At 34.1% G+C, this 18,474-nt stretch overlaps 2 protein-coding genes across 2 annotated transcripts in view; one reads left to right on the plus strand and one right to left on the minus strand.

Moving 5' to 3' along the window:
- Positions 1-34: 34 nt before the first annotated feature.
- IntS9 (integrator complex subunit 9) lies at positions 35-7,654 on the plus strand. The gene is made up of 9 exons (XM_088256583.1): positions 35-212; positions 299-490; positions 597-799; positions 1,101-1,302; positions 3,936-4,182; positions 4,966-5,279; positions 5,919-6,021; positions 6,117-6,319; positions 6,910-7,654. The coding sequence occupies exons 1-9, from the start codon at positions 204-206 to the stop codon at positions 7,393-7,395; spliced, it is 1,959 nt and encodes a 652-aa protein (XP_088112709.1). The 5' UTR covers positions 35-203; the 3' UTR covers positions 7,396-7,654.
- Positions 7,655-9,974: 2,320 nt separating this feature from the next.
- The window catches only part of LOC148313792 (uncharacterized), a 58,488-nt gene continuing 49,988 nt past the window's right edge, over positions 9,975-18,474 (minus strand). Inside the window, exons 3-6 of the mRNA XM_088256595.1 lie at positions 13,039-13,526; positions 12,112-12,356; positions 10,681-10,900; positions 9,975-10,339 (exon numbers count right to left, since the gene is read on the minus strand). Coding sequence (XP_088112721.1) covers positions 10,044-10,339; positions 10,681-10,900; positions 12,112-12,356; positions 13,039-13,526 — 1,249 coding nt within the window. The 3' untranslated portion in view covers positions 9,975-10,043. The remainder of the gene's footprint in view (positions 10,340-10,680; positions 10,901-12,111; positions 12,357-13,038; positions 13,527-18,474) is intronic.

The raw sequence follows: 18,474 nt of genomic DNA on the forward strand, positions 1-18,474 counted from the left end.
TTGTCAAATCTGTGGTTGTCAGTTGTCATAATTTAGTTGTCTGTGGTTGTCAAGTTGTATTTGACGGCATTTGAGGTTGTGTTTTTCGGCGTCGGATGTTTCAAATTTAAAATAAGAGTCTGTGTATCAGTTTAAAAGTATTTCACCATATCCAAATAAAAATGAAATTTAAATAAATATCGCGCGTGTGTAAAAATATCACCATGAAGCTGGTAAGTATTAAAGCGTATTCAGAGATCCTTTTATTATGCGGTATTTGTGAACAATTGTTCTGTAAATATTGTATTCTCATCAACAGTATAGCCTCAGCAATGATGCTGCTAAGCCGTGCTTGGTGATAAGCTTTAAAGAGCTGTACTTGATGCTAGATTGTGGACTGTCTGCTAGTTCTGCATTAAGCTTTCTTCCTCTTCCGTTGGTACCGAGCGCCAGGTTACTGGCCCTACCGACCTATATGCCGCCGCATCTCATAGATCCACTCTTAGAAGGGGTAAGGTTTAATAAATTAACTTTGAAAATTTAATATATTTAAAAATGAACAAACGCGAGCTATAGCATTGTTTATATAGTTGTATAATGGCTTATTTAATTTTTAGGAGTTGAAAGAATGTTGCGGACGAGTGTTTGTTGACAGCGCTCCAGAGTTCTGCCCTCCATTAGACAAAGTAATTGACTTCTCTCAGCTTGATGTTATCCTCATATCAAACTACACGTGTATGATGGCTCTTCCGTTCATTACGGAAGGCACGGGATTCAAGGGAGTTGTGTACGCTACTGAACCAACTCTTCAAATTGGAAGGTATGTAATTAATTTCTTTGTAAAAATAAATTAAAATTTGAAACATCCAGTAGTCTCTTGGTGTTCCAGGACTACACTTTATTACCATTAAATTATGGGACATTTTAAAATTTACGACGAGCATCTAATTTGTGAGAAACACCGAGGCAACACATTTAAAGAATTTAGTGGCAACCAGCATGAATCCTAATTTTTTACCGATATTTTATGTTCCTATTTTATAAAATTCTCAAAAAAATGCCATAAACTTATTTCTTTTGTGCACATGAAGTTTGAATAAGTAAATTGATGATATTCGTAGTTTCTTCCTGGAGGAGTTGGTGGAGTTCATCGAGCAAGCTCCCAAGGCTCTGGTGGCGAGCCAGTGGAAGGAGGCGTTGCACGTCCTTCCTCCGCCGCTGTCCGATGTCCTGAAGCCGCGCTCCTGGAAGAGACTGTACAATACTGAAACCCTCGCCAAGGCCCTGTCCAGAGTGCGGATTGTGGGTTATGATCAGAAGATTGTAAGTAGACAAGAGCTGAATTGATATGCAAGCAATATATATTTGTTGTAACTGCGGACTGTTGGTAGAATTCCATATTAAATTGTTGGGTAATATATTCAAAATAAAACAAGTTTTTGTTGGATTAAATTCTACATTTATTTATGTATATCTTAATACGTGACGCGTTTCGTCTTCTTATGACATTATCAAACACTCAAGTGTTTGATAATGTGTGTTTCACTCAAGTGTTTGATAATGTGTGTTTGATAATGTCCTAAGAAGACGAAACGCGTCACGTATTAAGATATACATAAATAAATGTAGAATTCAACAAATATTATTCAACAATCAACAAATATTATTCAACAATTCAACAATCCAACAAAAACTTGTTTTATTTTTGATATATTACCCATCAAGTTTATATATATTCCTTCCTCTTCTTCTAACCCTTATTCGCACCCCAATGGTGCATAGGGCACTGCATCGTATAGAACCAGTGTTATCTTGATCATTAAATACAAGAAGGAAAGGTGATCAGCCTTCCGCTTCAGCTACCAGTCCAGGGTCATATTCAATAAATATTAGACTGAAAAATCACTAATATTTATTTTGTTCCTCTCGGGAATCGGACCCGGGACCTCCAGCATGGTAGCCTAGCGCGCTAACTACTACACTATGGAGGGGGACTATATACACAGTATGATTTTTAAAAATTGTCTGCTTCCGTAGGGTTAGCGTATTTAGCTACCGTGCTGGAGGCCCCGGGTTCGATTCCCAGGCGGGTTGAAAAAAAATATTAGTAATTTTACACACTAATATTTATTTAATATTACCCTGGACTGGTCTTTGAAGCGCAGGAGTGATCATGCTGCCTTCATGTTGCAATCAATAATAAATAAATGTAACTCGACACACCCTTCCAATGAGCTATTTACAAGCTATACGGTACTAGACGTACGGCAACTGTTCGTCAAGGAAGTACTGATTCACTTCTGGAATAAAATGGAAAAGGTTAGAACGCAACAAACTATTCGAACCCGGGCAGCATTAAATAAAAACTACATTGGGCCAGCCATTAAAACAAGTTTTGCCCAAAAAAATTTTTCATTCCTCGCTCCAAAAATATTTAATTTGCTGCCCGAAACCATTAAGATTTCCAGGAGTGATCAGGTCTTTAAGAACAGTGTCCGTCGATGGTTACTTAACATTGGAAGGGACAAGGTGGAAAGTGAATTAATTAAAGTCCAGGTGTAATTATCACACTAAAAAACCTTAAAACATAAATTATTTTTGTATCTCTTGTATGTTATGTTTATAATCTAATCATTAAAAAAAATATATGTATATTAAAAATTTTAAAAAAATATATATAAACTTGTATTACCATGTTAGTATTCGGCTCAACACAGGCCATGCCTAAAGAGCCGTAATACGTATAATAAATGTGTATATGAAATGAATATGTATATTGAATGTATCTATGTATTATGAAAATAAATAAATAAATAAAAAAATAAAAATAAAATAAAATAAAATAAAATAAATCAAGATAATACTGCGTTAATATGATGCAGTGCCCTATAGACCATTGGGTGCGGATAAGGGTTAGAAGAAGATGTTTAAAAAATGCATCCACAGTTAGTATTTTTGGATCAACATTTTATTCTCAAAACTTCATATTTTCATACTGTATGTGGTAATATTCATTTTGTCAGAAAAAATTATATAAAATCATGGTTTTCAACCCCTGCCGTGTTGTGTATAAAACATACAATTTTGTCTAGCCGCTTGTCTTGTTCCACCTGTCTGATGATGTCTGTAACGGCGAAACTTGGTCGCTGGTCAAATAAAATTTATATGGAAAAATACTATATACGTAGTTGTTATTTTATTATATCAATATATTTGGCTCCGACAAATCACTACCGACAAGTCAAAATACAATTTGGTGGGCTCGTCAATGCAATATATACTCCTATGGGCTGGGAAATGGTTAAAGCTAATCAGCGGACAAATTTGGTTGTATATTACGTATTTATATTAGACATATCGCTCACTCCTTTCAAAAATGTCATAAATCAAAAATCGTCAATTTTCAGTTTTCGGAATGCCCAGAAAATGTACTGTATCCCAGCAAAAGAGGCATATTTTTAACTTAATATTTACTCGCTACAGGGCAGAAAGTGTTGTTTTTGCATTTTGAAGAAAAGGTATTGTTTAATTATTTTTTCAAATACACTAAATATTATTCAAATGGAGAAAAAACCTTCAGGTTTCACTTAAAAAGATCTGTTGCATAGTACAAAGTTCAATAAGTGGCTTAATATTTATTTTTAAAACATTGTATTATATTTTTAAACTTTAAAAACGTTCTCCTGAAAAATCAAGTTTTTTGATTTATGACGTTCTTGAGAGAAGTGAGAGATATATTCTCTAATGTATTCAACAATTTGATATCAAAAACATAAGCTGGTAAAGAATGTAGACCGAGAAAAAAAATAACAATTATGGCCCCATATCGGGTTTCCAAAGAAGAAATAGTTACCTATTAGTTTATCACAATATGATAGTAGTAAATCATTGTTCATCATCAGACTCTGTTCACGGGTTCCCATTTACTTTTAAAAGTAAGTATTATTTTATTCCAGGATGTGAATGGAGCCCTCCAAGTGATGCCGGTAAGTTCTGGCTATTGCCTCGGCTCCAGCAACTGGGTACTGACGTCTGCTCACGAGAAGATTGCGTACGTCAGCGGGTCTAGCACCCTCACCACGCATCCCAAGCCCATCAACCAGACCGCCCTGAAAAATGCAGACTTGCTCATCATTGCTGGGCTCACCCAGACCCCGGCACACAATCCGGACAATATGCTGGGGGACCTTTGCATGCACGCAGGTGTGTGATCATATTTTTGTGACATTGGAGAATGCAGAATTCTCTCGTCTCTTTCCTCTGTTCACACCTAATGATGCACCTTTTAATTTATTAACGCAATTCTACTTTGCACTATCCGTACAGTATACGACTGTCAGACAACTTTGCTGTACCTAATATTATGTAGTTCAATTTACTTAAATTATTTTCAGAATCGCTGAAAAAGTTGGTACCCAATCATAAAACCTTTAAAACAAAATATATTTTGTAAATAACTGTGTAGTTATACATTCTATCAATAAGTGCTAAATAAGAACTAAATAATTGTAATTTTTGTGTTTTTTCAATATTATATGAGTAATTTGACTATCCAGAATTTTTCTCATCTTCTTCTTCTGCCAAGTTGAGAGTTTACTGTACTTGAACTAAAGTTGAAAAGAATCAAAATACATATGTCTAAATAAATTTATTTTATAATTTTTTTACAGCAACCTGCTGTGTAATAGAGATGGACTTTACAGTTACATATGTATATAGAAAATAACATTTGATACCGTTTTCAAGAAAAAAAACTATGTAAAACAAAATCAAAAAATTAGTTTAAACTTTCAACTGTTAAAAAAATAACAGTGTCTAATCATGCAACTGTTTCGCGCAGTTGTGCACCATAAGTGATTTCAGAAACTGCTATGATGAATTAAAATCATCAGAAAATTTTAAATAAAAGCTTATTTGACTAATAAACTGTTTATTTTTTTTCTACTGTACAATGAGTTATACATAAATTATATTTTTGTATTTTAGCTTTGACATTACGAGGTGGTGGTTCTGTACTGATTCCGTGCTACCCAAGTGGCGTTGTGTATGATCTCTTCGAGTGTCTCTCCGGACACTTGGATAACTCTGGCTTGACTCAAGTCCCCATGTTCTTTATTTCTCCCGTGGCCGACTCTTCCCTGGCCTACTCCAATATCCTGGCGGAATGGTTGTCAACAGCTAAACAGAACAAAGTCTACCTCCCTGAAGAACCATTCCCACATGCTTATTTAGTTAAGAATGCGAGATTAAAACATTTTAAGCACATTCATAGTGAAGGATTTAGTACTGAATACAGACAGGTAACCAACATTATATTTATTATTTTTGTTTCAAAGTCAAATTGTATACTTACATAACAAACTTTAATTCAAGATATAGGCAATATTAAAATTCTACATATTTAAGAAAAAATACTGCCTTGGAAAACCCTTTTTATTATTTCGATTATCGATCATATAGACAATTGATGAAAATTAGTTATCAAATATACATTCCTTCTAGTCTCTTAACTGTTGTAGGTGTTCTTACTCCGAAGAAACTCAGCTGGGTAGAGCTGAGAATAATGGCAACCCAAATCAATTATTTATTTATTTCATCATACACATAATTAGAATTTCAGGTTTACAATAATGTGTTCTCATGTGGGTTTCTCTCTCAATACTGATTTAGTTAATATTTGTTTGCCATGAGTCATGCAATCATTGATGATGTTGCAAAATGACACAATTTATTTAATATCCTCTCACATCCATTATCCGATTATTAATAGTTCCGTTATTTGATGATTTTATGGACAATAGTGAGGATGATGTGTTTATGTATTTTTGATCTTCTGTTTCTATAAATGTTGATTTGTTTATTGTTTAGCTGGGATGTGTTTTGCTGTGGTTATATACACTCTCCTAGTGCTTGTATTTAATGTTTTGTTGCCGTTTCAGCCATGTGTAGTATTTTGCGGTCATCCTAGTTTGAGATTCGGTGATGCAGTTCATTTCATTGAAATGTGGAGCTCTAATCCATTGCACGCGGTAATATTCACAGGTAAATTGGCCTGAAAAATTGCTATTAGGTTATTGTTACTAATGTTAGTTCAACTAAATAACGGTTTTAACTTTTTGTATTTTTTCTTTTTCTAGAACCAGATTTTCCATTCACGGAAGCCTTGGCGCCTTTCCAACCCATAGCTATGAAGGTGTTTCACTGCCCTATCGACACATCGCTGAATTTCTCTCAAGCGAATAAACTTATCAAAGATCTCCGACCGCAAGCCTTGGTCGCTCCGGAACAGTATATCACACCCCCTCTAACTGCTCCTCCAAAATCTTCCTTAGTAATAGAAGTAAGATTTTTATAATATTTTAATGCCAAAATGATGTATTATCTTCTTAAAATCACTCTCTTTAAGCATTTTGACCAAATCACCACATTTAAAATTAGTTGTTACATTTCAACCACACAGTGCAATCACATCACCGCATTTAAAATTAGTTGTTACATTTCAACCACACAGTGCAATAAAATCACCGCATTTAAAATTAGTTGTAACAGTGTTGTTACAGTGCAATCATGGCATCTTTTATTATTGCAAACCAGTGGTGTGACAAATGGGAATTGTCACTTTTTTAGTTACCCGATTAGGACGGTATTCATTCCTTTTTTCGGTTTATATTTCTTTCCAGCTTAAGTTTTTTACGTCAAATTGTCAAATACGCAATACACAACCAAATTTGAGCACTGATGCGTAATTAGTTTTAAAGTATGGAATTCAAAAACCGAATTAAGTGATTCGATTGCTTATGCCTATGTTATAAGTCATTCAATGATATACGAAAATTTACAAAGCTGAAATTTACAGGATAGTGTGAGATGATAAACAAATAATTATGTAGTCTGTGCCTTGTGTCTCACAAGATCTTGTCAACATTCCAGGATCGACCAGTATTATCTTTCAAGCGTGGAAGTGTTGTCAGGCTGCCACTCAAAAGGAAACAAGACAGAGTGTGGATGGACCCCGCTGTTGCCGCTACTCTCGCCCCCCAGGAGTTGAAGACTGGCTTCCACGCCGCGACAATATCCGTCGAAATGACCGTCAAAGATAACCAGCACCAGTTCCTCTTATTAGATCCAAACTTGCAAACAAGTCCGTCTTCCGAACCTCTCCCCGAAACGGTCACGAAAAATATACGATACGAATTTAGTAACTTGGATGTGGACGAGTTTATAAGGAATTTGGCTCAGGAAGGTATTATGGATGCTAAGGTGGAAAGAGGTCCCAGCGGTTGCATCATCCACCTCCAGTCTGAAGACACACTTATTCAAGTAGATAGTAAATCTACACATATTTTCTGTGAAGGAGAATTGTCACTTAGACTTAAACTGCGTGACATTCTTTTGAAATGTTTACAGAAATTTTAATAAACTAATAGGTCAGCCTTCGCATTGAAGCGGTTACCACGTTGAGCTACCATGTTGGAGGTCCCGGGTTTGATTCCCAGGGAGGTCAAGATAGTTATTAGTGAACATTCACTCTTACATTTATATAATAACTTTGCCCTCGTGTAATTAAAGATCAAGATAACATTATGTTGATACAATGTAGTGCCTTTTGCACCATTTGTTATGGATAAAGGTGGGACGAAGAATCATAATGTAAATAAAACTATTTTATAGTACATTTTAAGCATTTTTAATGACACCAAACCTATAATATTTTGTACTTCATATGAATATCAATAAGAGACATAAATAGTATTTATTTTTTAAAGAAAATTATGTGACTACATCTCCTATAATTATATTATAATCTTCTAAACGACAGTTTTCTATTTCGAACATACTTAAATATAATCACATTTTTTCTTATAAGCATTTTTAAACAAGATAGTACATATGTCTGCATAGTATGTATTTTGGTATGTACAAATACATAAAATTCCACACTTTCTTTAATAACTGAATACCTAAGAATTACATACTATTTTTCTTTAATTTTTATTAAAATTTAATATTAAATTGCTTAAACATTTTGTAAATAAAGATAGAACAGATACAATGGCACTAAGATCACAAATAACTTGTATCCTACATTTCTGTGTAAATAATCTTAAAATCCTCATTATCATATCGCAAATAATATATGCATACTTGTATATGTATATGTATATACATACAACCCTTTCATGCGGACCATATGGGTACATGAAGGGTAGTTAATTTATGTTTATAAATTTCCAGTGCTGCATTTCAGCAAGGGATTTGCAGGTCGCTATACCTCAAATGATTAAATTGACTTTTTTTATAAATAGAATGGAAAATAGAATGGATACAGAAAATAGTAATCAAAATAAGATCTTTCCCATTTTCAGATATTAGACATTAGTTAATTTTACAAAAAAAAAATATTTAACCTGATTTACCTTTCAAATCAGTTGTGACATTGACATTTTAAAGAAATTATCACATATTTTATTAATTATTTTAAACACTAAGAATCATTATTTTTCATTACGATAACAGATATGTAAGTAAGAAATAAACCATTTAGATAATAAATGATCTTTTTATGCTTTAAGAAGATATGACATATTTGATATAATATATAATTACTCCGAAACAAACATTTTTACTGTTCGTCTTAGAGAGTAAGAACTCTAAAAAAACAAGCACTCAGGATACTACTGCTTTAAGCGATACAATGGGGAGCAAGATGTATCAGATTATGGCGGTCACCGAGATAAATATAGAAATTTTTTATCATTAACTGTAATATTTTTTTTCTATGGAATTATATCCATAGATATAATAAAAATAAAGAAAAAAGTGTGCATTTTAAGCAAAAGACCACTACGATGTCAATATTTGTTTAAGAGAAATGGAAGTTTGAATCTTGGATACCACACTATCACAGACTCCGTAAAGTGGGTAGAGTTAATAATACATCCCTAATTTGAAATGGATGAACACAAATTTCTTATTACTTATACCGCATATATGTGGTTTGTTCATCTAATCGTAAGATTTAATTTAATGAAAATTTAACTTTTCATCCTCAACAGCGTTAGGTAATCCATTTTATATTTAATTGCATTTTGTCACAAATAAAGAAGTTTTTTTTTTAAATTCCCATAGACGAAATGTCAAAAGATTGTACTATAAGGTGGACTAGTGCACATTTTTGTAACCGCTTTTCTGCAAAATGTTAAAATTCCAATTCATAAAATTTTAAATTTAAATTGATGAAGGTGACATGGAAATATAAATTTTTCGTGTAAAAAGGGGGAAAATGTCAAAATGAACTTTTACTGTATTACATAAATTAAAATATTACATAACTGAAAATGAATACAAATGGTATTAAAGGTAAACATAAATATTAGAAATGAGAAATGTATTACTTTTGGAAAAATCTCATTTTCTATATGGCAGTGAATGTGTCAATATATATTTAAAAAAAAGTAACTTGAAAAAGTATGTACCCACAAAGGTATTGTTTTCATTATTTCAAATTCTTTTAGAAGGCTGTGAAATTACATACACTGATAATGTCACACAAACTTTTTACAATTAAGTTACACTTATAGAATATATTTTCACAATCTGCTCTCTATATAAAATTACACCACACATGATACATACAGTAGCACATTAGCAATGGATTAATCAGCAACTTAGTTAATGTGACTCTTAATAATCTCAATATGTATCAACTATATTTATTTTATAATTTACAAAATAACTTGATTATAATGTCAACCGGCAATCCAAGAAGACAGCTTAGAATGGGAAAACCGCTCTTTGAAACCGCTCAATATTATAATAAAGTTAAAATAAGGTATATAGTGATTTTGTTAGTTATAAAATGGAAAATCACAAATTTAGTGCTTCAAATACGAATTGTATTTATGTTGTTTTTGTGCTCTAATACTGAATTTTTTATTTATTACAATTCGTAGAAGTCATTATAGCCAATATAGCTGCAAAATAAATATACTTTATTTTTCCCACTGCATATTTTCTCTAGAAAAAGAATCTTTTTATAAGATGCAAAACAGAGAATTCTGTTATTAATAAAAATTGTTGTACGTCCGTTGCCGGTCCGTCATTTGCAAGTTCTTCCTCATTTTTTTGTGTCTCCGGCGACGGTTGTTACGGCAGGCGGGGCCCCCCTGCCAGTGACCGGCCCGGCAGGTGAGGATCTTGGGGGCCGCGGTGCGCGGGACCCCCTCGCACCAGACGCTGCACACCGAGCCCTCTGGGGCTGCTGTGGGGGGGACCCTCTCGTCTGCGGAAGGCGTGTCGCAGGTCATGCGGCCGTGACGAGATATGGGATGCATGTCGCACCAGGTGCCCTCGGGAGGTTCTAAACATTGGAACGTAATATTTTTATAATGATAAATTACCTGAGGAAATAAGGTACCTGAAGCGGAGGGCTGATCACCTCTCCTATTTGTGTTACCGATCAAGATAACATTGAGTTAATATGATGCAGTGCCCTATGCAGCATTAGGTGCAAATAAGGGATAGTAGAAGAAGATAAACCAACTAAAAATGTTGGGATTGTTCCGATACATTCGGTGCCGTTCTGCGAGCAATCTTGCTGAATTGATCTTGAAATACGTTAGCCAATCAATGTAAGGTGGGAGATATTACAGAAAATTATACAATAATGTTCTTAATATTTTTACCCTTAGACAATCTCACCTTGGCAAGTAGGCATTTTCCCAGACCACTTCATATCATCCTTGCAGAAGAGTCTGGCTTTTCCCTTCAGGTTGTGCCGAGGGTTGTTACATGAGAAGCGGCAGGCGGCTCCCCACAGAGACCCTCGAGGACAGGTCATCTTGAGGTCGGCGGGTGGTGCCGGAAGGGGGTCACAACGTCTTACAACGACATTGAAACGATACTGACAAAGCTGCTGTGTCTGTAAAATCAAAATACAGCATTACTTACTTTTATACTATCTCAATTAGCTTTTTCATTTATTTTGAGATAACTTTTAAAAAATGTTAATGAAAGCTGATGCAAGTGCATTGGATACTGCCTAAAAGAAAGGCATTTTGCGAATAATATACTATTTATTTTTGCGTATTCATAATTGCATTACAAATTTCAAAAAATGTCATAGAGTTTGCCAATGACATTTGATACCCGCACCTTTCTTTGCAATGTTTCATTTATTGTCTCTGATGAATTTGTTTTCTATTGGTAGATTCATAATTTGCGCATGATTTTTGAGGTTTTTTCATCGAACTTTTTTAATTAGAGTTTATTTCAACCATTGAAGTGTCAAAATAATAAAAATAATACATTTTATCCCTAATTATTTTTTCCATAAAAATGTGGTTATACATTTACATCTGTTTATTTACCTTTATTCGATTCTTTACCAATATATGAAAAAATACTACTACTACTACTACTACTACCATCACGCCGTTTCCCGCAGGGGTAGGCAGACAGGATGGAACGCCACACTCTTCTGTCCTGACATACAATCCTCGCCTCCTTCACATCCATACATCGCTCACTCCTTTCAACAATGTAATTTATCAAAAATTGTCAATTTTCAGTTGTGCATGTTTTCGGAATGCCCAGAAAATGTGTATATCCCAGCAAAAGCGGCATATTTTAAACTTTATATTTACCCGCTACAGGGCAGAAAGTGTTGTTTTTGCATTTTGAAGAAAAGGTATTGTTTAATTATTTTTTTAAAATACATTTACTAAATATTTTTCAAATGGAGAAAAAAAATTCAGGTTTTACTTAAAAAGATCTGTTGCACAGTAAAAAGTTGAAAAAGTGGCTTGATATTTATTTTTAATACATCGTATTATAGTTTTAAACTTTAAAAACAATCTCCTGAAAAATCAAGTTTTTTGATATTTGACGTTGTTGAAAGGAGTGAGCGACACCTAGTCATACATGCCCTCCGATTACGCAGACTTTTGTCACCACCAGATTTTAGGTTCTGATTGATCTGATCTGAAAAAATATAATTTTATTATCTCGATACATCGAACATTGACAGCCATCAAATAAAATGACATGTCACACTGTGGATAACATTGTTATTCAAGAATATAATAAATGTTGAGTCTTCCTTGAATGGAACAATTATGTGGTGACGGTAACCTCATTTCCGATGACGATGGATCCCACCGTGACGTGGCTGCCCTCCTTGAGCAGGTCGCCGATGCGCGGCCCGTAGAGCGCGCGGAAGGTGGCTCCGGCGGGCGGCGCGGCGGCCGGCGCGCACGCCTGCAGCGGCGGCTGCTCCAGCGCCGCGCGGTCGCGCCCGCGGCCCGCCACGGCCGTGCGCTCCGCGGGGCAGCGCACGCACGCCGGGTTGCGCGGCCCCGGGCGCGGGAGATTCGAATCTGGAACATTTTTATCTATGGTATTTGACAAATTCATCTATGACGACTGCAGAGCTACAAATTTATCCGTCGGTAATACATATGACCGAAGAAGTTAGTATTTTTTTTAACCGAGCGAGTGTTTTTACTTAGAATTTCACACATGAATTATAAAAAAATATATAGTCACCTTAAACATATGGAGTAAACAGTCTACAAAGACAATAAGCTGGGATGTAGCCAGGAAGAAGAAGATTAACGTATTCGCATTGAAATCATTAGGATTTTCATGATGTATTTTAACATTTAGAAATTCAAAAACTGATTTTTCTAACTGCTTACAATCTTATATATATTTCAATTTCCCAAACAAGCAATTTATGGATATGGGAGAGAATCCAAAATATGTCTGATAAGATGCTAATGACGTCAGTGAAGAAGATCAGGATGAAGGACATTATTTCAACGTGAGAACGGAAAAAATGAGAATAGAGCACTTTATAGAATATCAATAGAATACCATATGAGAGGAAAAGAAGCAGCAATGACTAGGGTACTTGGGGTTGCATACCCATACTCTTACTAGCTTTTGTTAGTTGTACATTACATTACATATTAATGTATGATGATAAGCGTAGTTATGTTGGTACCTACTTAATAATAACTTAATTGTTTTTTCTTTAATTATAGACATTGTATTTACCCGCAAGAGAGTTGTCCATATTTTCGTCCGAAGACCATTTGGATTTCCTGGACCCGTCTTCAGGACGGACCCTAATGGTGGCCCCTCGCAGTCGGATGTTCAATCCATCGGAAGTTCTCGACACTGCTCCAGGTCGCTGGTCGCTGGTGATGCCGTTCGTAGAATACGACGACCGTTGCATTTTCTCAATAGCCGTTGCATTCATGAACACCTTGTTCTTGTAGAACGCCGCCGGATCCTCGAGCGACTTGTAGATATTCCTGGCCGGCGGGACGGTGATGATGGTCGGGCTGTAGTGACTGTACGAGACGTCCGGCTCGCTACTGAATCTGTGCTGTCTCTGGTAGCGCCTCCTTTTGTAGTCGGAATTAGTCTGACTTCCTGAATTCCGGGTTAACATGTTCCTCAAGTTATTTGGCCGCCTGACGAATCCATTTTTGGCGGGATCGTGCGAACGTATTTCGAGGTTATTGTGCGCCACCTCAAGTCTGGAAAAAAAACATTTAATTGTTTTTAAAATTCATATGTCGATAATCTATTTAATGAAATCGATACCCGGTACAAAAATTTTGGAACTGCATATTTGGCTTAGTAAATCTAGTTTATTTCCTTTTAATTGTATTATATTTGCTCCATTTTAAAAATCACTCTGATAAACCTTTCGTAAAAACCTAGTCTCAGTCGAATCTTAAATGCATCAAATATTAATCCTTTTCTACTTGCACCACATCCGACTTAGACTAGGTTTACATTTCCAGTGAGGAAAAGGTAGCAACATATTGTATCACTCCATTGTTGGTGCTTTGCCAATAAAGGGAGCAAGATTAACAGCGTGCAACACATGAGTATCAAAACCCTTTTCCATGTGGACACTTCTGCATACAGCGTAGGAGACCACATGACTTTGTGGAGCAATAATATTACGAATACATGTATTAATTCAAGAAAAAAGGTATAATCAATGGATTTGAAAATATTTCAGTATTTATGGTGGATAAGATGAGCTTAGATTTTTTAAAAATAATATAATAGTTGGGAGATGTTCTAAGGATAAAATACAAAATCAGTGTAGAAAAAGAACGGATATTAACAAAAAACACGGTTTAGCATAGGGTTGGTGTATATCGACAAATTTCATGGCAACAAAAAAGTAAATTACACGACTTTTTTATTATTTTTTTAGAAGGAATAACCCGCAAAGCGCCTATTTAAGATGCTTGTCTGCAGGTCTAAGGATAGGGAAGGTAAACGTGAAAAATACATCACAAAGGCTTTGCAAAAAAAGCTTTGCAGTTAGTCAAATGAATTTGATTTCGATGGTAGAGTGTTTTTAGCTGTATAATAAGCCAAATCCAATATAAAATATCCTAGAAAAGTATGAAACATAAATAAATTTATTTTGTAGATATTTATCGGTTAGGTTAGGTTAGGTTAACGCATAAAGTGCGGCGCAATAGTGTCGTTTATCTTTAATGAATTTACGAAGTGCAATCCACAAGCTCAAATGACCTTAATTTTAAATCGACATGTTTAATCATTGTTGATATGGAGAAAAATATCACACACTGACGAGGCAATATGAGATTGCAATAAAATAAATGAAAATGGTGGAAGTTTTTGCTCGCTATAATAAATTCATTACATTCTAACGAAGTCTCATGACTGTAAAAGTGCAGTCATATTTATTCTTGAAGCACATTTAACGACTGATTTTTAACACGACGTTTTTTTTACCACGTCCACGTTTTTACCCACGGACTATTATTCTATAGTCGGCTGATAAGCTGTAGGGTGTATAACTGTTAAAAAATATTTATGTCAAATTTGCAGAAATGAAAAAAAAAACACTGGTAAATTAATATTTTGATACAATAATAAATTGATTTTTTGCTTAAGTTTTTTGGACTATTTGTTAAATATAATATGATTAAAATGTAACTTTGTTTTAAAATCACTATAAATAGTAAAATCCAAAGTTACATTTTAATTATAAAATAGAAAATCACAAAGTTAATGCTTCAAATATAAATTATATATGTGAACTATTTCTTAATAAATGTAGGCAAGTTTATCTATTTGCTTTGGAAATGTCGTGGGAATAGAAGTCATATTAAGAATTCATACTCGTACAAGGTGTTTTCATCAAAAAGATTAACGGTCACCAACGGGCGAATATTTTGTGGCACTCTAGAGAGGAAAGAAAAGTACCCTCTGGAGAGAAGGTAAAATGTTTTTTCATTCTGTAAATATCACTTATACCACTGTCAGGTAAAAATAATGGCCTGGAATATAGATATATCCTTCCCGTTCGGCGAAAGTTACGAGTTGAAAAAATGTAGCTTTGAGAAAATATAATATATTGAAGATGTGAGGACTTAAATTTTGGATTTTGAGTGTAGCTTTATTAAGCTTCACCTCTTATATTATTAGAGGTATGTAATTGTGATCTTATTTTCAGACACTTACACACCTCCGATCAATTTAAAATGATGATTTAATGTATATAGTATGTATATATAAAAGGTTCATAAAGATTTTTTTATATCTAGGAAGCATGTCCACAAGGGATGGAAAAGTGGATAAAGATACTGAGAGAAGAGTGAATGCAGGGCATATAATAAATGATGCTTTAAACAGAGTGATTGCAAATAAAAATATGTCCATGGAACCCAAGCTAGCGGCTCACAACGGCTTGCTGGTACCGACACCAATGTATGGAAGCGAAATATGGAACTGGCAAAGGAAGGGTGAAAGTAGGGTGAACGCTGTTAAAATGCGTTTCCTAAGATGAATGTTGGAAAAATGATTGTATGACAGAATTAAAAATAAGGAATGTAAGTCTGAACAAGTGATAATTAAAAAGATTAAGAAGAGTTCTTTAAGGTAGTATGGAAATATGGTGCGAATGGATAACGAGAGAATGACTAAGAAAATATATGTGGCGAATGTGAGCGGGAGAACAGAACGAGGACGGCCGGAAAAGACTTGGTACTTAATTTGTAATTATGTATATGATGAAATATCTATATATGTATCTATATATACACTCAATGTAAAGCTTTCTCAGATTCTGATTTGTATTTCAACGCAACTCACGTATTTATAATTGATTGGCGTATTGAAAAATTAACTAGAGCATAGGATTTTCCAAATTTTGTGATTAAACGCTATCATCCTTATTTGGTACACACATTCCAACCCTTAGATATGTACAAGAAGGTTACATTAACGTTATCAACCTTTATTAAGGCTACAAAATTTAATAAACTTTTTCACATTTTTTCTAAACGTTTACATCACTTATCTATCGGAAATGTGTTTTAAATGACTGGTCATGTCGCTGTAACCGGGTCGGAGAGCAAAAAATCTTCTAAGTTTGCAAAAAATAACCACGAAGCCAGAAATGCTAATGTAATTGTTACTTTAATGGAAATATAAGATGCTGCAGAATCATTCTATCGAGCCTTTGTGAGTTCTTAACATATTTGAAAAATTTTATACGTTTTAAATTAAAATAATAAAGGATATAAGAAGTTTATGAAAAAAAAAATCAGTATTGGAAAATTTAATTGACTTCTCAACAAAGATGAAGAAGTATATCGAAATCTGGGTATTTACAGGCCTTGAGACCTGCTGGTTTAAGTGATCACTTGCAAATGCAACATTCACCATTCTACCAATGATTGACAACTACTCGAATTTCAGAACTTGTATACATTATTAACTTTTTTTTTACAAAAATTATGTAAAAAAAAATTAATAATGGTTGATAATAAAAGTTAATAACGGTAGGTGAGTGGTTATATACTAGTATTATTAAACTTTTTGAAAAAAAAAGTATATATTACTAACCACAAAGTAAATACTTTAAATATTAATAATATTGAGTACATCATCAAATTGACATGTTCTATCATTTGTGAGTTCTCAATACCATCTATGGTTGAGTTGAGTAAGCTTTTTATTTCGCAGCGACCCTTATTAAATCACCCTCTCTACTCATGCATAATTCAGTGCAATATGACTCCAGAATATCTAAAAAACGAGTATTCCAGACCAATTGGTTGATAGACGTCTCATGCTTCGATCTGCTACAACTGCTATGGGTAAAGTGATCTTCATCTTACCAGCGCACTAAATTTGACGAGCCTGTCAAATTTAACAGCCAATTGCAAGACCGATGGCATGGAATGCTCTTTCGCCAATAGTAAAAAAAAGTGAGGGTGAGATGATCATTAGATAAAAACCATAAACGCTTGCTAAATCGTTTTCATAATCTCATTTTCCCCAATTAAATCACAGTAAAGCGTACTTGGGGTAGTATTTCATGAAAATGGCCCTTTTATTCATGCAAAAAATTTAGTATTATTATTACCAGGGCTTTTTTTGCATGTAACGCCGTGGGACGGCGTTCCGGCACTTTTTTTTTGAGTAATTTTTTTTAATTTTCAAAATCAATAAGACGAAACAATGTTTGCGCTTACGTAATTACAATCCATATTTTTATAATTCGTTAAATTGTAATGAATGCTTAAATAATATTTTAATATGTAATATACCTACATATTTTTTTTACAAAATAAAACAACTTTCAACTTTTTAACTACTATTTTTATTGGTACATTTTTTCTCCATCCGGTTTCGATAAGAACCTTGTCATCATCAGGGTTAAAAATGTAATAATTCTAAAACATTGAAATATTTACAAACTATCTGCAAAAAACATCCAAGAAAATGTATATTTTCAGTAAAAAGCTTGACATGAAGTGAGTTCCAAAACCATTTTTGATTTAAAAAAACTCACGGTTATTATTATGCATTTTACAACAGTTCCGCATGTAAGATAAAGCTTGGTGACAGAAGCGAATGGGAGTGGGTGATATCACACCATGATGTAATGTCCCAAGGGAATCCCGATGACCAAACGCATCCATATCGGGATGCACTGTTGCACAAAGGACGATAATGGATTCATCATTGGGACATTTATGTAGATGATGCGCATATTATATTATATTACTGTTGGCGCCTGCAATAACGGTACCTACCGCGCAAAATTCAGACTCGAGGTGTTGCCAACATTGTTTTCATTGTGAATTGTTTTAACCATACCTTAAGGCGGGATGATCAATAGCCCGCAACTTAATTTTCTTTAAGCCCTGGTAACATTTAACGTAATTGATTTTTTTGCTAAAGGCCCAACATACGTTAAATCGCAACTTAATTTTCTTACCCAGGTAACATTTGACGTAATTAAATTTTTTGCTTAAAACACCATTTTTGCAACAAAAAAAAACTTCAATTATTTATTTAAAAAAAAAACAGATCTAAATAGCTTCTTTTTTTAAACTTATAACTCATATATTACATACTTATTTGCTAACTTTTTTTTTTCATAATTTGTTTACTGTTAAAATCAAATATTTGTAGTTTATA

The sequence above is a fragment of the Brachycentrus maculatus genome, unplaced genomic scaffold, assembly GCF_059751285.1.
Source record: "Brachycentrus maculatus isolate JH-2025_06_01 unplaced genomic scaffold, ASM5975128v1 h1tg000005l, whole genome shotgun sequence".
Taxonomy (NCBI): domain Eukaryota; kingdom Metazoa; phylum Arthropoda; class Insecta; order Trichoptera; family Brachycentridae; genus Brachycentrus; species Brachycentrus maculatus.